At 36.3% G+C, this 19,209-nt stretch overlaps 2 protein-coding genes across 2 annotated transcripts; both read left to right on the top strand.

Annotated features, from left to right (window-relative positions):
• Positions 1–2,635: 2,635 nt before the first annotated feature.
• On the top strand, positions 2,636–5,122 carry LOC21396198 (U-box domain-containing protein 30). The gene has a single exon (XM_010108614.2). The coding sequence runs from the start codon at positions 3,134–3,136 to the stop codon at positions 4,484–4,486; it is 1,353 nt and encodes a 450-aa protein (XP_010106916.1). The 5' UTR covers positions 2,636–3,133; the 3' UTR covers positions 4,487–5,122.
• An 8,540-nt stretch (positions 5,123–13,662) lies between these two features.
• LOC112093679 lies at positions 13,663–15,381 on the top strand. Its single transcript, XM_024172587.1, has 3 exons — positions 13,663–13,894; positions 14,211–14,302; positions 14,416–15,381. Exons 1-3 carry the CDS (start codon positions 13,663–13,665, stop codon positions 15,379–15,381), a joined length of 1,290 nt encoding a protein of 429 aa, XP_024028355.1.
• The last annotated feature ends 3,828 nt before the right edge of the window (positions 15,382–19,209 follow it).

Raw genomic sequence — 19,209 nt, 5'->3', positions numbered from 1 at the left:
ACAGTTAAAAAAACCTAACCTACCGGTACGCCACGCGTACTAGAGAATCTCTTATTTTCTTATTATTAACTTAATAAACTTAAATTTCGATACTTTTTAAGATAAAAACAGGAAAAGAAATTTTTAGGGACTAGAGGTGTAAGTTTTACTACAGTAAAAAACTCTCAGAAACAGTCACATATAATTTTTTTAAGATTTTTGATAAAAATGGTTCTTTTTAACTATCAAACATGAATTACTATTCTAAATTGTTTAGATTAAATTTTAACGGTTTGATTTGTAAATTTTCATGTTAAAATTTTACCATGCACGACATAAAATTGCTCCAACATATCATATTGTTGAAAATTTAGGCTTCGTTTATTTCACCGATTCGAGTTTTCAATTTCAATTTTGCTACAGGTAAAAGTTCTCACAAAAATTCACTTCTCACCTTTTGTATTATAATTAAAAACGCTCATATAAAATCACATCTTAATTTAAATTAGTGAACTAAATAAGGTCTTAATCTAACACTTAAAACAGCAGTATCTACCTTAAACTATTTGGATTGCAATTAATAATTTTAACAATATTTAATGCATCTTGTTTCTCTTTTTTTTCCCTCCAATATTTAATTTTAACAATATACTATATATCCTATGGGAATAGGAGCTACATTAATGGTAAAGGAATGAGATAAAAATAGAGGCGTAACATTTCCTGTTACCACGTGTCAGTTTCTGATTAGACCATAGGCAAGCAACGTCTGGAAAGTGCATGGAGAGAGCAGCAGCAAAGTAGTCAAAGCAAAGACCGGATAAGCCAAGCAAACCAGGCGTACAGTCAAAGCAAACACTGTCTTGGTCAAATGCCCAGCTGGCACTTTATATAAAATATGTAACAAAAATTAAAAAGGCCACTCTGACTGGGCCCCACTATCCCCAACTTTGTTTCCCCTTTTTCTTCTCTCTCAAAAATAAAAATAAAAATTAAATTAAAAAAAGGACGTTTCTCTCTGATTGGTTTTTCAAAAATTTTATTGGGGTTAAAATTTTTTTCCCTGGGTTTTAAGGTAAAAAAAAAAAAAAAAAGGATCTGAAATATTCGATTTGCTAAATCGAGATGTGCAATGAAGGTCCACTTTTTAACCAAAGCTCTTCAAGTTCATCGTGGTTCGGACCATATTTCTTTTTCTAATGTTTTTTATCCTCGTCCCTCGTGGGGGTTTTCTGGATTTTAGTAAATTTTGACCATTTTTTGCCCTTTTCTTTTGGTTAGTGCAGGAACATGCTTTGGATTAAAAGACCAGTTTGTCCTCGTCTCATTTTAGGGAAACAAAAAGATCACAAGCCATAATTGATTTGAACTTTGAACCCAGTAATCATTTAGGGTTCGTTTGGTTGAAGGATTCAAATCATGTGATTCGAACCATTTTTAATTTACGTGTATTTTTTGTGAGAGAAAATACTGTAATGAATCACGAATCATGATTCGAATCAGGGAACGAATCCCTCTACCAAATAACTTCCTTTTTTTTTCTTTTTGAGGTTAGAGTAATTTATTTATTTATTTATTAAACTTGCAACAATAATTTGTCTACTAATGTATAATGATGAAAAACCATAGCAAACAACCTTTTGTGTGGTAGAATGCATAATATTCAAAGCAATAATAACTTATTAAGTTGTGGCCCCATAGCAATAATCATATTAACTTCAATTGTTGTGGTTTTAAATGTTTTTCTTTTTATGCATTGTCATCAAATGTTTTCGTAAGATACATAAACTTAAAATTAAAAAAAAAAACTAAATAAAGAAAGATGAAAAACAACAAAAAATTAGTAGTAGGGGTTATTTCTTTTACAAAACTAAAATGTATAAATTTAATCAATATTAATTATTTTATTTTATATCATTGTCATCAATGATTATAATTGTTGCCAATTATCATAAAATATATAAGTATACGATATATTAATAAAAAATAGTTAGGGTTAATGTTATCAATGAAATATTTTTATCTTTTATCTTTTTCTAGTGCCCAACAAAAAAGTTAACCCGTTGTCAAAATGTCATTTTAGGCTCAAGTAACTCCAGGGATGAAAATGTCATTTCAGAAGCCTTGTAAATGGAGAAAGGAAAGAAACACAGAAAGTTAAAAAAATAAAAATAAAAATAAAAATAAAAGGAGACAAGTAATTGACTGCACGTGTGGTGCGCGGGACGAGGGGCTTATTCACCGGCTGCAGCCCGTGGTTCCCGGTCACCCGATATTTTAAAGACACTTTTTTTAAGTTTAATTCATAAATTAAAATTATGTGATTAAAATTATTTTTAATTTATGTATATTTTTTATAAGAAAAAATATTATAGTTAATTATATAGTTTGAATCATCTAACTAAATATTAATCTCAATTTATTTTATTTTTAAATAGTTTTTATTTTTTCGCTGTTTTTAATAAATAATTAATAAAATTGCGTTTCTTTTACTGTTTTTCCGTGAAGGGTCAAACTGCCCAAAAGCAGAGCCAAAGAGGAAGCCTTTGCCAGGGGATAAATGGCTTTCTCTCTCTTCTCCCTTCCTTGGCCTATGGCGGTACGGCCTCTTTCATAGTTTCTTCTTCTTCTTCTTAAATCTCTTTGAATGGTCTAAATCTTTTTTATTTCTTCTTCTTAAATCTCTTTGAATGGTCTAAATCTTTTTTTTTTCCCTTTGTGGTAAAAGGGGTTGTTGATTTAACCCTTTTGGAGAGCTTGGGCGTGAAGTGAAAGAAGTTTTGATTGTGTGTTTATGATGTGTGTTATCATTGTAAAATGGTGCTTTTGACCACAAAAAGAGGGATCAGATAAAGCAAAGAAAAGAGAGAGAGAGAGAGAAAAAAAAGGGAAAAGGAACAGGTTTTGTGTGTGTGTGCACAATAAAGAGAGTATTATTGTTGCTTGTGATTGTCAATGAAAAAAGAAAACTTGACGAAAATTTCTGTTCATCTCTCTTTTTATTATTTCTTTTCATGTGCCACCCAGAGTGTAATGTGTCATTGCAGTGATTTTTCTTGAGCTTTTCTTTTTCCTTTTTTTTTTTTGGGTTCTTCTGTTCTGGGGTTGGTCTGTTTTTTCATTTTCTCTTTGTTTCTAAAGTGGGGTTTCAAACATGCCGATGTTTGAGCCCTCAAAGAGAGATGGGTATGTTCTAGATCTGGACACTGCCGTTAAAGATGGAGTCTTGGGTGGTGTTGGAGGTGTCGTTTGTGGTGGTGGTGGTGGTGGTGGTGTCGTTTGTGGTGGTGGTGTCGTTGGTGAGAAATTGGATCTGAAGAAGATGATTGAAGAGCTTGATTTGTCCGAGGTTCCATCTGTGTTCATTTGCCCAATCTCTCTTGAGCCAATGCAAGACCCGGTGACCCTTTGCACTGGCCAAACCTACGAGAGGTCCAACATCCTTAAATGGTTCAACTTGGGTCACCTCACTTGCCCAACCACTATGCAAGAGCTTTGGGATGATTCAGTCACACCAAATCGGACCCTTTACCACCTAATCTACACTTGGTTTTCCCAAAAGTATTTGCTGATGAAGAAGAGGTCTGAGGATGTCCAAGGAAGGGCCTCCGAGCTTCTCGAGACTCTGAAGAAGGTTAAGGGCCAAGCAAGAGTGCAGGCTCTTAAGGAGCTCCAGCAAGTTGTGGCGGCTCATGCCACTGCTAGGAAGACGGTGATTGATGAAGGCGGGGTTGCCGGGATTTCGTCGCTGTTAGGCCCGTTTACCTCCCACGCAGTTGGGTCCGAAGCCATTGGGATTCTTGTGCACTTGAGGCTTGATTCGGAGTCGAAGACGAACTTGATGCAACCGGCGAAAATGTCGTTGTTGGTGGACATTTTGAATGAAGGGTCTATCGAGACGAAGATCAGTTGTACAAAGTTGATGGAGATGCTGATGGAAGAGAAGGATTTTAGATCCGAAATCGTTTCGAGCCACAGCCTCTTGGTCGGATTGATGAGGCTGGGGAAAGATAAGAGACATGCGAATGGAATTTTGGCCGGTCTTAGCCTCCTGAGAACTATATGCTTGCATAAGGAAGTAAGGGGTTTGCTTGTTAGAATTGGGGCTGTTCCTCAATTGGTGGATTTGTTGCCTTCTCTAGACCCCAACTGCTTGGAATTAGCCCTTTTCATTTTGGACTCTTTGTCGACTCTACCGGAGGGAAGATCAGCTTTGAAGGATTGCTCAAACACTATTCCGAATGCCGTGAGGCTTCTGATGAGAATTTCAGAGAGCTGTACGCAATATGCGTTATCGATCCTATGGTCTGTTTGCAAACTTGCTCCAGAGGAATGCTCGTCGGCTGCTGTTGATGCTGGTCTCGCGGCGAAGCTTCTCCTCGTTATTCAAAGTGGTTGTAGTCCTTTATTGAAGCAGCGATCTTCGGAGTTGTTGAAGCTTTGCAGCCTAAATTATACAGATACTTTGTTCATTTCCAAGTGCAAGCTCACAAGGACAATTCAGTGATTAGAAATAAGTTTTTATTTGGTCTTCCACACCACCCCTCAAATGTCTTGAGGCTAAGGAGATGATGACCCTCGAAAGGAATCGAAAGATTTCCAGATGAGCCCAATGTTATAGAGGGTTAAAGGTACAAAACCGGCTCTTCTGTATATACTAAAAGTCTTTGCATTCCAACAGTTGATTCAACATTCATGAAGAAGAATCATAATGTGGATATCACATTCGTGTACGTTTTTTACTTGCTGCTGGTGCTCCTGCCAATGTTTATTTTTTGCCAATAAAACCCAGCTAGAAAGATGAACAATTTTAACTGTTGTTGGATAAAGATACTTGCTAGGAGGGGCCAAAAAAAGAAGAGGGAAAACAAAACAAAAAAAAAGAACTTCGGAGCTTTGCAATTGCAATTGTAATTGTTGAGGAATTGCTTGCTCCATTGTTGTTCTCTTGTAGTAACTCTTTAGCTTAAGTAGTCTTTAGGGGTCTGGAAAGCTCCAATTTTCCTGTTGTTCTTAGTGGGGGGTTTACCATTTGATCCCACAGAAAATTGTGAAGACTTGGAGATGCTATTGGGCTTTTATCCTTCAAGAATATCCATTCAAATATGTAAAATGAAATCAGTTTCAACCATTTCAGTTGCCCTCCTTTCTCTTTATGCTTCTGCATATCACTCACTGTTAAGTTCTTGTTGGTTTTGCAATATCCTTTGGTAGTTACTTTGTCGGAGAATTCTATGACAGGATATAAAAGACACCCATGAGCGCAGTGTCTGTTAAAATATCTTATTTTTCATAATTTAATATGATTCTGATGCGGATTAAAAACCGGTTTTACGGTAATGGATTCATTACAGAATTATCCTTTTTTCCCCTTTTCAAAATGGGAATTTTCCCACTCCAATAGCTTCCATCTCAACAAGCCAAAGTTCTGAAGTTACCCCGTTGGTTTGCGTGAATTGGTCTTGGTTTTGTGTTGTTTGTTGATCTTTCTCATCAAAATTGGGACTTTCTCTGTCAATCACACAAAGGGCAAGAGTGGGTTGCAGGTCTTCATTAGAGATGCAACAGCAAATGCTAAAACTTTTACTGACTTTGGAGATGACTAGACAACTAGGTGAAATGGTGTACTTCCTTTTATCCTTTTGCGGCAAGTGTTTAAGGAGTGGACCCATTCTTACACTTCACTCACTCACTCAATCACTCACTGCTCAGCTGAATTGAAAAGAAAGACATGAAATGAAAGTTCACAACTTGGCTTTCACTTGAACAGTTGTAGCTTCCTCAATCCCAAAAAAATATACGCAAACACACACGTATACATATGATATTAATATTATCGGGATTTTTTTAATAGGTGATTTAATTAAGTTTTTAATTTGAGTTAAGATGTGATTTTATATAAAATTTTTTTATTATAGTAAAAAAGTCAGGTGAATTGTTTATGAGACATGAAATGAGAGATTTTTGTGAACGTTTGGTTCATAGAGTCAGAATTATTTTTGATTTACGTGTATTTTTTATGAGAGAAAATACTGTAGCGAATCACGAATCATAATTCGAATCAGCAAAATGAGCGAAACTTTAGTTTTTGATCAGAATTAATTCAAAATCACATTAAATTTAAAAAATACGTAGAATAAATAATTTTTAATATAAATTTAACGGTTTAAAATAGATTTTTAAGTAGTTTATCTTCTATTATAGAAACTCCTCTGTATAATTACATTGGCTCCAAATTGTGGTGGCAAGTGCTAGCTACCCATGTTGGCCCTGCAACCACTGCTTACGCAGTAATCTATTTTTGAGTTATCCATTTGATTCTTGTGGACTCAAAAAGGAGACACTTTGAAAATGATAAATTTGGGCTGTCAACAACAAAATCATGCTTTAGATTTTCTTTTTATTCGAGTGTTTTTGGATGGACGTAGCGTTTAAATCAAGATGGGTTTATCTATTTTGACTATTCCACCAACATTGTTTGGGTCCTCATTTTTGGTGGGGTTTTCTAGTCTCCCTGTGTTGGGGGACAACAGCGCCAACACTTTTTCCTTTTTTTTCTTTTCCTTTTCCTTTTATTTTAAATTTTCGTTTTCCAACCCTATTTTGTTCTCTGCCTTTAAGAGATGTTTGATAATCTCATTATTCATTCCCTTGCGTTTAGAAAGAATCTCAGTACAAAGATGGCTTGGTATTGGCATCTTTGAACGACAGCTCGTCCCGAATTCATGGAAAAGCTAAAATTCTTCTGGGAAAAGCCCAGTAGAATTTCTTCAAAGGAAAAAGAGACAAATACTATTTTTTTAATTAAATAATTATATTAATTAAAAAGATATTAATTAAGAATAATAAATAAAAATAAATACTCATGCACAGTAATTCTCTCTCCGTTTTTTTTTTTTTTATTGACCCATATATATATATTCTTTAAATGGGCTTTTTGAGGCCTGCCTTTCGGATTCGGTTGCATTTTGGACGAATATTTTTATGCACTATTATGAAGTTAAGTATAAGCAATTAGTGGCTCACACAACCATGAACGTTCTAGTAGGCCCAGGAGGAGTTTCTCTAAATCCTGATGATGTATTAGTTTATATTATACATATACTACAAGAAATGACGGGATTCACTATTCATGCTACAGTATTATGAACAGTATCTTTTCCGTTTTAGTATCTATCTATATAAATGAGATACAGCTCATCTTTTTGCCAATTGTTTAATACTCTCGAAAGGCCCGGATTCTATTATTTGACAATAGGCAAATCATTTATTACTTTCTCAAGGGTTTTTTTGTTTTGTTTTTTGTTTTTAAACCTAATTAAAGATAGTGATTTCGTGCAATGAGGCATCTTTGGCAAGTTACATTCAAAACAAACTACTAAGGTGATAGCTTAATGACATTGGGCTCTCTCTCAAGTAGTTTGGTGGATAGAATATCTTAAGTTTAAGCCTTATGAAAAGTGTTTGAGACTATTTTTAGATTATCGGTTCAATGTTTATCGGTTCTTTCGGTAAGACTAAAATGACATACTTCATATGCACATTTCTTAGTTTGTTACGGGTTTAATTGCCTCTCCTTACACGTTAACCAAAAAGAAGGTACACGTATAGAGAGCCTTCTTTTATATGTTAAATCATATACTAAAATTAGGTTCCATTATGTAATCTTATTCTATTGAAATTAGGCTCTAATTGTTTATTTCTCGTGGATATAAGATTTTCTATATAATGCTTTTCTTTGAGTTATGTGGTTATATCATTATTAAAATATCTTGAGAGTTCTTTCACCTATTTTGCTTCAATAATTCCCGATATTAATATACTTTGGTAAACATATACAGTCCTAATTTAAACCACAACAATCTCCCAGGAAAATCTCACGGTCACATTGAAGAATTAAGAAAGTCACGCCGAAACAGATTCATGCATGGAAAGTGGAAACACCTGTTTTTCATGATGGCATAATTGGAATCAAGCAGTTAAAAGGCCGACACATACGGCAAGTACTACGTCATGGTGTATAAATTTCAACATAATTCTCTATCCTTTTCTACCCAAAAATAAATAATTAAATAAAATTAAGTATATAAAAAGTATGTTTAATTCGTCAATTTAAATTTTTAGTTAGAGTTTAGATGTGATTTTATTTGAGTTTTTTATTGTAGTAAAAAAAATAATTGTGACTGTTTCTGAGAGCTTTTTACTATAACAAAACTTAAATTTTAAACTCGAATCGGTGAAATAAATAAGATCTTAAATTTTAACTAATAAATTATAGAATGAAACAATTTTAACCGGTGAAAAGAAAAATGACATATTAACAGTTGATATTATTTCCTTAAAAAATTTACAAATCTATGGGCGCATTATCTTGTTTAATCTTTTTGACTTTGGACAGAAAAAAAAGGTGAGACAATATTTGATAAAACAAATACCAATCTTAACTGTAATGATACCTTATTGTCTATAAAAGTATGCTTGTAAAGTGGTGGTTATATTCACACACTTTCTTTTTCTCCCTCTCTTTTTAAATACATACTTCATATTATTAAATTTATTTTTTACATACTCCTGTAATTCCAAATTTACCCTTAATTATATCTAAGATTATTGTACCTGTTTGGAATCTTTTCTGAAACGTTTTTTGAGGAGAAAAAAATAGAAATCATTTGAGAATTGCGTTTGGAACAATCTTCAACCAAAAACAAAACTGAAAACGTTTTTGGCCTTTCTCACAAAATCACCTAATTTCTGAAAACGAATTTGAGTCCTTTTTCTTTACCCGTTTTCATTTTCTCCTCACTATTTTCTCGAACCTCACCAAATCTGAACCTTGTTCTCATGATCAACACTGTTTGGAACAAGTTGTCTCGGCCTGCCAAAAGCGTCGGAGTCTTCGTCGGTGACGGCCAAAAGCGAATGTTTGCCTTGAGAAATGATCTCGGCCGTCGATTTCCAAATGGAGCTTTTGATGTCGTCAATCACTTGGCCGACCGATTCGAGCGACTCCTGAGTGACGGTGGCGCCGATATCGAGCGACACCGGGAGGTCCTTGATGGCGCATGAGGAGGCGTTGCGGATCACCGCCGTCTCCATCCTCAGGTCGGAGCCAAACTCCTCGAGATCCTTGTAGTAGGTGGGAGCGTCGTCGTTTTGAGCTCGTCGGAGTCGGAGGGCTCCAATGATTCGTCGGTGAAGACAGACTTGAAGAAATCCATTGAAGGAGAAGAGTTCGCAGGAGAAAACGACAATAAATTGATGAAACGACAATTTTGAAAGGGGATAAGCTGAGGAGGAGTTTAATATATTATTATTTTAAATACTATTACATGTTTTTAAAAATAAAACCACCAAACACAGTTTCAATTTTTTTTAGACTGAAAATAATTTTTGAATAAAACTACTAAACACATTTTCAGAAATGATTCCTGCCTGAAAATGAAAACGTTTTCATTTCCATTTTCATACAGAAAATAAAATCATTTTAGAATGAGTTCTAAACGTGTCCATTAATTTTTAACTTTTCCATTTTTTTTTCACAACCACCAATTTCATTTTAATTCTTTACTTTATTATTCATTTTACTCTTTTTTTTTGTTGTTGAAGTTTTAGGCATGAAGCATTTTCTCATACATAAGTAAAATTTACTGTTAAAATTTTTTAGAATAATTAAGGACATTTATTGTAGAAAAGTTTTAATAGCAAAATCTACATTTTTTGACATCTCTATTTAGAAATATAATTCTAAATTTTTTATAGTAAAATTTCTTTATTTTTCTAAAAAATGTAATATTAAATTTTCTTAATGTAATAAAATTGCTTCATGTTTAAAGTTTCAACAGAAAAAAAAAAGAGAGAGAGACATTGAGAAATAATAGTATTAACGTATGTAATTAAAATGAAATGGTGGGTGTGAAAAGAAAAGAAAATTATAAAGAATTCATAATCTTATGAAAATAGTTAAGAGTAATTTTAGAATAATTGGGGTATGTAAAAGTAAATTCTATCGAATTTAAAGTTATGTGGAGTGTGTATTTAAAAGGGGAATGTGGAGAGTAAAAAGACCCTTGTTAATAGAATTACTATTGTAAAATAAATCAACTTCTTCCTCTTTGATATATTTACTTTTTCTTTTCTTTCTCCTCTACTAAATATTGTAAAAGAAAGCTTCCTTTCTTTTTATCGTCCTCATATTGATATTTTGTTTTGTGAGTTCAAAGTAAATGGCCAGTTTTAAGTTTTTTTTTTTTTTTTAAGTAAATGACCTAAGTTTTATTAAATTAGAAAAATGATTGGTTTTTAATAAATGGTAATCAGCAATTTATTGAATTTTGGTCATCACTGATTCCTTGATGGTTTACCACTAATTAATCAATATCAGTCCATTGATTAACTAATGTCAATCAATAATTTACCGGTTTATTAGTGTAAATTATCAAAAAAAAAAAATGCTAAACCGATTTCTCAGTGTTAAATCATTGGTATCTTATTGATTAATCACTGTAAAAATAGCCATTTACTTGTTCGGCCATCAATTAAAATGCGTGGTCAAGACTCAAAACCGGCCATTTTCCCTTCAATGTTAAAGAATGGGCACTTCTGTGTTCAACACCAGCAAATGTTTTAGTGGAGAACATTTTACAGAAAATGAATGAGAAGTGACAATTTTACCACATTCATGAACATAGGACGAGCAAAAACATATAATAATTGAAAGAAAAAAAACAAGAATTGTGAGTTTTGACTTTCCAGCCAAGAAGAAGAATTTGAGTTGTGAGACGTGACCCACGTAATATTTTGAGGAAATATTGGCCGATTCAGTTCGATCGCCAGAAAATTCTTGCCCCAAGTAGGCCCATTGATTGGATTACTTCATTAAACGCCAGAGCAGCCACACTTTAATTAGTTAACATCAAGTTTGTAACCACAAATATATAATTGTTTCACTTTCAAAAGCGACAACAATTTTTTTTTTTTTTAAATTTTTTTTAGAAAGAAGTCCGGCATCGTAAAATTAGCACCAGATGTGATCAAAAGTTTTTTCTTTTGGGAAAGTATCTGATAAAAAAAAAGTAGAATTTAATAAAAACCTGACGTTGAAAATAGAACTCTAATGTTCTTAGATACGTTAGGATACTATCACAAAAGTTTTTCGATAAAAAAGAAAGAAAGAAAGAAAGGTACTCAACTTTGCTTGTTCTTGAGTTTCAATTTAATACAATTATTATATTATCATGATGTTAAATTTGTGAGCATTTTGACTGTATTATCAACGCCGTGAAAGACATAATGCACGCTCATTCGCAAGTAATACACACACATATACACATTACTTTCTTTGATTTCTGCACGTTTCTACAAAAATCACCACCGACTATAAATATCTATTGTTGAGCGGTATTTCTGAAATCATTAAACATGCGATAAATTCAAAGGCTCGTCCGAGCCTAAGTTCTCCCGAGCCCAAGCTGCCCTGAGCCCAAGCTCTCTCGAGCCCAAGTTCCCCCGAGCCCAAGCTCTCCCGAGCCCAAGCGCTCCCGAGCCCAAGCTCTCCCGAGCCCAAGCCGAAAGTTCAAAGGTCGCGTGATGTTATCAAGTGAAGTAACTGACGCTAATTGAAGACATTGAATGGTTAAAAGTTAATTCTCATTGATTATTTATCAGTTTTTACTCACAAAAAGGTGAAGAGCCTTATTGTAATTAAGAGAGAATAAACTCTCGAATTAATGGGAGAATTAAACTCTCTCAATCCTAATGTACTATAAATTCCCTCAATTTGAGAGGAAAAGGGAGACCCATTTTTCTGCATACAATTGCCTTGTGATTGTCTTCATTTTATTATTTCCTTCATAGGTTCTTTGTGTTCTTCGAGTGTTCTTCCAATTTCCTTAAATAATTTACTTATTCAATTCAAATTATTTGTCTAGGAACGTTGGATAAGTGTTGACGAAATTTGCTCCAACATCTATATATCTATCTATACATATATTCATATATATATATATATTATTCATATATATATATATATATATATATATATATAGTGGCTGCGCTAACTGATCATCATCTGCGTTGAATTCAAATTTGTACAGCTACAAAGCCATCTAAGTACAGACTTCAAATTAAGTCCAATATTCGTTTGGTCATTGGTGCTTAAACATGGGAAAAAAGAATATTAATAAATTACTGAATAAAAAAAATCTCAAATTTTCATGTGACGCAGCTCAGGAAAATAAATTATAAATAGTTCCTTTGATCCTTTCTCATAATTTGTACACAATTAAGACGAAATAATTTCGTGGGGTCACAATATATTCTATGTGTTCATATGCCACCACATATATAGACATAATAGTTATATCGCCCAAATGCAAACCATGCGATTGCCATGCAAATAGGGCTTGTGTATCGTGATTGGTTCACGGGACATCCCACCACGTGGCCATGAAACACGTGCCCTATATATTGGGACCCTCTTTTTTTTTTTTTTTTTTTTTTCTTTCTCTCTTAAAATTTGATGTGAAATAATATTGGCATATCCATTAATATTTAATAGTGCGAAAATTGGACTGGGTCTTATATACAATCTCATAAGACTAAAAGAAAAGAAAATGTTCCCCAAAGTCTTGGAATTATGAAAGGAAAGTTCGGAGCAAAATATATTGAAAAAAAACTTTATAATATATTACATATTATGTATTTATATGTTTTCGTTTGGCTTAAGTGCTTACCAATAAATGTGATGCAGCAGCTTATTTTATTTGTTCATGTGACTCGTCGTTTGTCTTATTATTATTTCATGTTATTGTCGTTTCCTTTGATGTAGCCTTATCAGGCAAAACTACTTGTCATTTTAGTTCAGCAAAACTACTTGTCGTTTTGGTGCAACCTTATAAGACAAAACGTTCTCCTCTCTGAGGCAGTTAATAAGAATTCTCTTTCTAAAATATTATTTCTGAGCTTGTCTCTAGTTCTTGTTGAGTAGTGTTTTCTCACCTAGGGAATTTGGACTTTCCAGTCCTTTCTTTGTCCGATTTAGTCGGTAAACCAGTGTTCCCCGCTGGTGCTACGCCAAATTGGTATCAGAGAGTCAGGTTGTTCCCCGTCCTCCGATGGCGAAGCACGGCGAGGAAAGTTCGAAGAAAATTACTGTCGACAGCGGAGAGGTTGAGGCACTGTGGAACACCATGAGAGACCTTGAGCAGCGCATCGAGATGAAGTTTGACAAGACGTGAGGCCCTGTCAAAATTGAAGTCCACCAGCGGAGACGGATCTAGAAAAGCACACCGTCAGGGAGATCGAGACGTGACTCTTACCCCGCCACGTCTTCATTTTCGACGGGAAGGCAACCATCGTCGCCGGTATTTGTCGAGATCGGACGAATCAGAGTCAGAGGAGGAGCTCCTGTGCAGAAGGAGACACTACAGAGTCGCATCAGAAACAGAAGATGAAGATGACCTTGATCTCAGGTACGATTGCCATCCTACAACTCGATCTAAAGGATTCAAGTTGAAAATCGATATCCCAGAATTTGATGGTTATTTGGACATTGAGAAATTTCTGGATTGGTTAAAAACTGTGGATAATTTCATGGATTATATGGATATACCAAAGAGGGAACAAGTGAAACTGATAGCCTATAGGCTGAACGATGGAGCTTCAGCTTGGTAGGAACAATTGAAGATGCAGCGCCGAGAGGAGGGGCGGGGTTCTATCAGATCTTGGAGACAGATGAAAGAACTCCTGAAGTCACAGTTCCTCCCAATCGATTATGAACAGATCTTGTACCTGCGATTACAGAACTGTGCTCAGGGGGGCAGATCTGTTAGGGACTATGCTGAAGAATTTCTGAGGCTCAGTGCTAGAAACAACCTTCACGAAAGCGGCCTTCAGCAAGTGGCCCGGTTCATCCGAGGTCTCCGAGAACCTATACAGGAGAAGCTTAAACTTAAAACCATTAAGACATTATCCCAAGCTATCAACCTAGCCTGCAAAGCTGAATTAAGCGTAACCAAAGTCCCTAAACCACCTTACTATCACAGAAACACACCAGACCACTCCCAAGACAGAAACCACCAGCCACTCACTCCAAACACCACTAACCCTTATAACCCACCAAAAACTCAAAACACCAGAGCCCCCTTCAGACCTAATTCATCCGCAAACACCCAAAACAACACCACCAACCCTAACACTACCTCTAACCCATACGCTAAACCTTATGGCAGCAGGTGCTATTGCTGCAACTAAGTGGGTCACAAGTCCAACGAATGCCCCATCCAGAGACCTCAAGCAAATCTCACTGAAGTGGAGACTGAATCGGGTAGTGAGGAGTACATTGAGACCTTTGGGACGTTTGAAGGAGTTGAGATAATGGAAGGAGATGTGGGAGACGAAGTCATTTGTGTTATGTAGTGCCTACTCCTTTCTCCAAAGAGACATGAACCTTCTCAGCGGCACGCTATCTTTAAGACAAAATGCACCATCAATTCGAAGGTGTGCAATGTCATCATTGACAGAGGGAGTAGTGAAAATGTGGTGTCGAGGAACTTAGTTAAGACACTTGGGTTGAAGGCTACTAAACACCTCCAACCTTACAAGATTGGTTGGGTCAAGAAAGGTGTGGAAGTTCGGGTTGACGAGGTCTGTCAAGTACCTTTCTCCATTGACAAATTCTACAAGGATGAGGTCGAATGTGACGTCATAGATATGGATGCTTGCCATGTATTATTGGGCTGGCCGTTGGAATTTAACATGAAGGCTCTCCACAACGGGCACGAGAACACGTATCAATTTGAATGGAAAGGGCGAAAGATTGTCCTCTTACCCCATAAAGACCAGCCGATCAAACCCATTGCTGACTCCCTCGAGAAGAAAGTGATGCTCAGCGTGAGTGGAGCAACTTTTCAAAAGGATATGAAGGGTGAACCTTTTATCTTTGCCTTGGTGTTAAAGGAAGCCCCTGAAGAGAATGCCCATGTTTCTCCTTCGTTGCAATCCTTGTTGCAAGACTTTGGAGATTTGACCTCCGAGGAACTACCAAGTACACTGCCGCCCATACGCGACATTCAACACCATATTGACTTGGTTCCTGGGGCTGCCCTCCCGAACCTTCCCCATTACCGGATAAGTCTAAAGGAAAATGAGATCCTTCAAGGCATCATCGATGAGCTATTAACCAAGAAACTTATTCGACCGAGTTTGAGCCCTTGTGCCGTGCTTGCACTCTTGGTTCCCAATAAGGATAACACATGGTGGATGTGTGTGGATAGCCGAGCAATCAATAAGATCATCGTAAAGTACCGTTTCCCTATCTCGCGCTTTGAGGACATGCTCAACAAGTTGGAGGGTTCCACGGTATTCTCCAAGCTCGACCTTCGCAGTGGCTACCACCAAATTTGAATTCGGCTTGGTGACAAGTGGAAAACAGCGTTCAAGACGTGCGAGGGCCTGTATGAATGGTTAGTGATGCCCTTCGGGCTATGCAATGCTCCTAGTACCTTCATGCGACTTATGCACCAACTCTTCAAACCCTTCATTGGTAAGTTCATCATCGTCTATTTCGATGACATTATTATTTATAGCACGGGTGAATCTGAGCATCTCACACACTTGGCGGCTGTGTTCAGCGCCCTACGGCAGAACAAGCTTTTTCTTAACCTGAAAAAGTGTGCTTTCATGATGCCTAAGGTTCTTTTCCTTGACTTCGTGGTGAGTGTTGATGGCATAGCCACTGATGAAAAGAAAGTTAAAGACATCAATAGCTGGGTGACTCTAACAACTACCAGTGAAGTGCAGAGATTCCACGGGTTAGCCACGTTCTATCGTCATTTTGTGCGCAATTTTAGTAGTATCGCTGGCCCTCTAACCGACTGCCTCAAGCGCAAGACGTTGCAGTGGGGACCTGCCCAGGATGAGAGTTTTCAGATTCTCAAAGCCAAGTTGAGCTCGGCCCCCGTCCTCGCATTGCCCAATTTTGACAAAGCATTTGAGGTAGAAATAGATGCATTGATGTTGGGAGTGGGAGCAGTTCTCATATAATGAGGCAGACCCATTGAATTTTTCAGTGAGAAATTCAATGAAACGAAGTAGCATTAGTCCACCTATGAACAAGAGTTGTATGCAGTGATCTGCGCATTAAAGAATTAGGAGCATTTCTTGATCCATACAGAGTTCATTCTACATAGTGACCACCAAGCCCTCCGTTTTCTCAAGTCACAAAAGTCGGTTAACTCGAAGCATGCTCGATTGATAATCTTTTTAGAGAAGTTCACTTTTGTTATTAAACACCGCGCGAGACTTCAAAACAAAGTGGCCGATGCTTTGAGCCGCCAAACCCATATTTTAGTTACTCTTCATTCGAAAATCACTGCCTTCGAGAGTTTCCAAGAGCTTTACCCTGATGATGACGATTTTGGTACAAGCTGGTCTAAGAGTTCAAACAAGGAACCTTGCGGTGAGTACTTCATTCATGATGGGTTTCTGTTTAAGGGAAACCAACTTTGCGTGCCTAAGACCTCTGTCCGAGAGCAACTCATCTAAGAACTCTAATCCAGTGGTCTTTTCACACATACTGGTCGTGACAAGACCCTCGCCCTCCTTCGTGAGGGTTTCTTTTGGCCGCACATGCGGCGTGATATCGCTCGTTTCATCGAACGCTTTGGTGTGTGTCAAACAGCCAAGGGTCATTCTCAAAACACTGGCCTCTACACACTTCTCCCTATTCCGGAGACTATTTAGGTTGACTTGAGTATGGACTTTGTTCTTGGGCTGTCCAAGACTGCTCGTCACGTCGACTCCGTGTTAGTTGTGGTCAACCGTTTCTCTAAGATGGCTCATTTCATTTCATGCCGCAAAACTGCTGACCCTAGTTATGTGGCTGGCCTCTTCTTTCGCGAGGTAGTCAAACTCCATGGCGTCCCTCGCTCTATCACTTCTGACCGGGATGTCAAATTCATCTCTCACTTCTAGCAGGAGTTATGGCAATGATTTGACACAACCCTACAGTTTAGTAGCGCTTACCACCCCCAAACTGACGGACAGATAGAAGTTGTGAATCACACCTTGGGTGACATGTTGCGTTGTGTTGCTAGTGACAAGCCAAAAGGTTGGGACGTCGCCCTTGTGCAAGTTGAGTTTGCTTACAACTCCATGGTCAACCGCTCCACTAGACGGTCTCCATTCTCCATTGTTTACAGTAAGGTGCCCAATTTTACTGTCGACCTCTTTCAGCTCCCGAAAACTTGTAGCAAGACTGTTGCTGCTCTCGCTGACGAGGTGGTTTTCAACCACCAACTTGTCCATAACCTGTAGCGACAATGCCTATGTCATCGACCTTCCTCCTGGACTCCGTGTTTCCCCCACTTTCAATGTCTCTGACATGTTTGCGTGTCACTTGCCTGACGCCTCCCCTTCTGTTTCCCTTGATTGAATCCGGGGACGAATTTTTTTTTTTTTTAACAGAGGGGGTCAATGATGCAGCAGCTTATTTCCTTTGTTCATGTGACTCGTCGTTTGTCTTATTATTATTTCATGTTATTATCGTTTCCTTTGATGTAGCCTTATTAGGCAAAGCTACTTGTCATTTTGGTGCAGCAAAACTACTTGTCGTTTTGGTGCAGCCTTATAAGGCAGAACGTTCTCCTCTCTGAGGTAGTTAATAAGAATTCTCTTTCTAAAATATTATTTATGAGCTTGTCTCTGGTTCTTGTTGAGTAGTGTGTTCTCACCTAGGGGAATTTGGACTTTCTAGTTGTTTCTCCGTCCGATTTAGTCGGTAAACTAGTGTCCCTGCTGGTGCTATGCCAAAATGTTACACAATATTATATTAGCTAAAATGAATCTGGATGTCTAGCAACTTGCAAAGGCAAGACCCAAGTTTTGTTTTCTTTTGTTTTTGTTGATGGATATGAAGTTTAATTCCGTGACCAAATTAGGATTGATATTTTGGTAAAGTCATGAGAAATTCAATTTAGCTAATAATTCCCTGTTGATGATGATAATAGTCATTATGGCAAACTGATATACGTTTTGATAGTGTACCGTTTGGTTAATTATTAATTGTTGTCATTTTTTGATGCACTAGAACCTTCTTTTAAAAGAGTGAAACTGGCTAGAAAATCAAAATAATCCAACTGTGAAAATGAAAGGAGTGAACGCACGTACGTATTAAAAGTCTTTTACATGGATTATTTACATTTGAATCGGCTGTTATGTTGAATATGTGGTATTTAAAAAATCTTAATTAATTTGTTTTTCTTCTTCTCCACGAATTGTCTCATTTTGCTGCTGATTGGGACGTAGTCATTTCACAAACAATACTGAAGATTATTACTGGTTTTGGTGAGAGATGCATGAATATTGATGTAATAGAATTATTAGCAATTGAACACTAATCCCTAATTTTCAAGAATAATAAGTATACATAAAGTTAATAATGGCTCAATATTAATGTGAGATCACTAATTTATCGGCGATACAGATTTTCACAATTAGAAAAGAAGTATAAGATGATCCATACATCATCTCACAAATATTGTTTCTCTTCTCTTTTAAGTCTCAAAAAAGCCAAAGAGGCATCCATAAAAATCCAATTTGTGTACAAAAGTTAGGGCTGATTAATTAATACGTTTAGAATGCCTAAATTAAGTACAGTCTACATGAAAAAGTGTACAATATGATAGACAATACACAACTTAAAAAGGAATTAATTCTTTGATTCTTTCAAATAAACATGTCCCAAACCGAACAATATGATCAAACTCTTATATTCAAACTTAAAAATGTCATATTTTGTATAGTCGTGAATTTGACTAGGTAGTAAAACTACACCAACCCCTATTATTAACGTTCCAATTAGTTCAAATCCCTTAATTCAATATCAAAATTAAAGAATAATATTACCCTTCGTGAAGCCATCAAGATTTCTTAGGTGTAAAAACAAAAACTCATCGTAACTAATTTACTAACGTTGGAATTCCTCTATACCTCATTATATTGATCATAGAAAAGTACATGTCCGTACACAATTAGTTCATCATCTTTCCAAGGGCGAGCAACAAAAACTGCCCAACACAACTAACAAAACAGCATTCATGCAAAAAACCAAAAAAACAAAAAAAAAAAAAACAAAAGAAACTGAAAGAGGATTAATTTGCACACAAAAAATGGATTTACAGTCAAAACTATGGTAGAACAAGATGTCATGTAATTAAAGAAAAATTGCACGTG

Source organism: Morus notabilis, unplaced genomic scaffold (genome assembly GCF_000414095.1).
Source record: "Morus notabilis unplaced genomic scaffold, ASM41409v2 Scaffold679, whole genome shotgun sequence".
Taxonomy (NCBI): Eukaryota; Viridiplantae; Streptophyta; class Magnoliopsida; order Rosales; family Moraceae; genus Morus; species Morus notabilis.
The sequence above is the reverse complement of the archived record's forward strand: the minus strand, read 5'-3'. Positions and strand labels throughout refer to the sequence as shown.

Coding starts and splice junctions, on each gene's coding strand:
- LOC21396198 (XM_010108614.2), top strand. CDS start 3,134: ATGCCGATGTTTGAGCCCTCAAAGAGAGATGGGTATGTTCTAGATCTG.
- LOC112093679 (XM_024172587.1), top strand. CDS start 13,663: ATGCAGCGCCGAGAGGAGGGGCGGGGTTCTATCAGATCTTGGAGACAG. Junction 13,895..14,210: donor AGTGGCCCGGTTCATCCGAG/GTCTCCGAGAAC, acceptor TTATGGCAGCAG/GTGCTATTGCTGCAACTAAG. Junction 14,303..14,415: donor TGAAGTGGAGACTGAATCGG/GTAGTGAGGAGT, acceptor CTTTCTCCAAAG/AGACATGAACCTTCTCAGCG.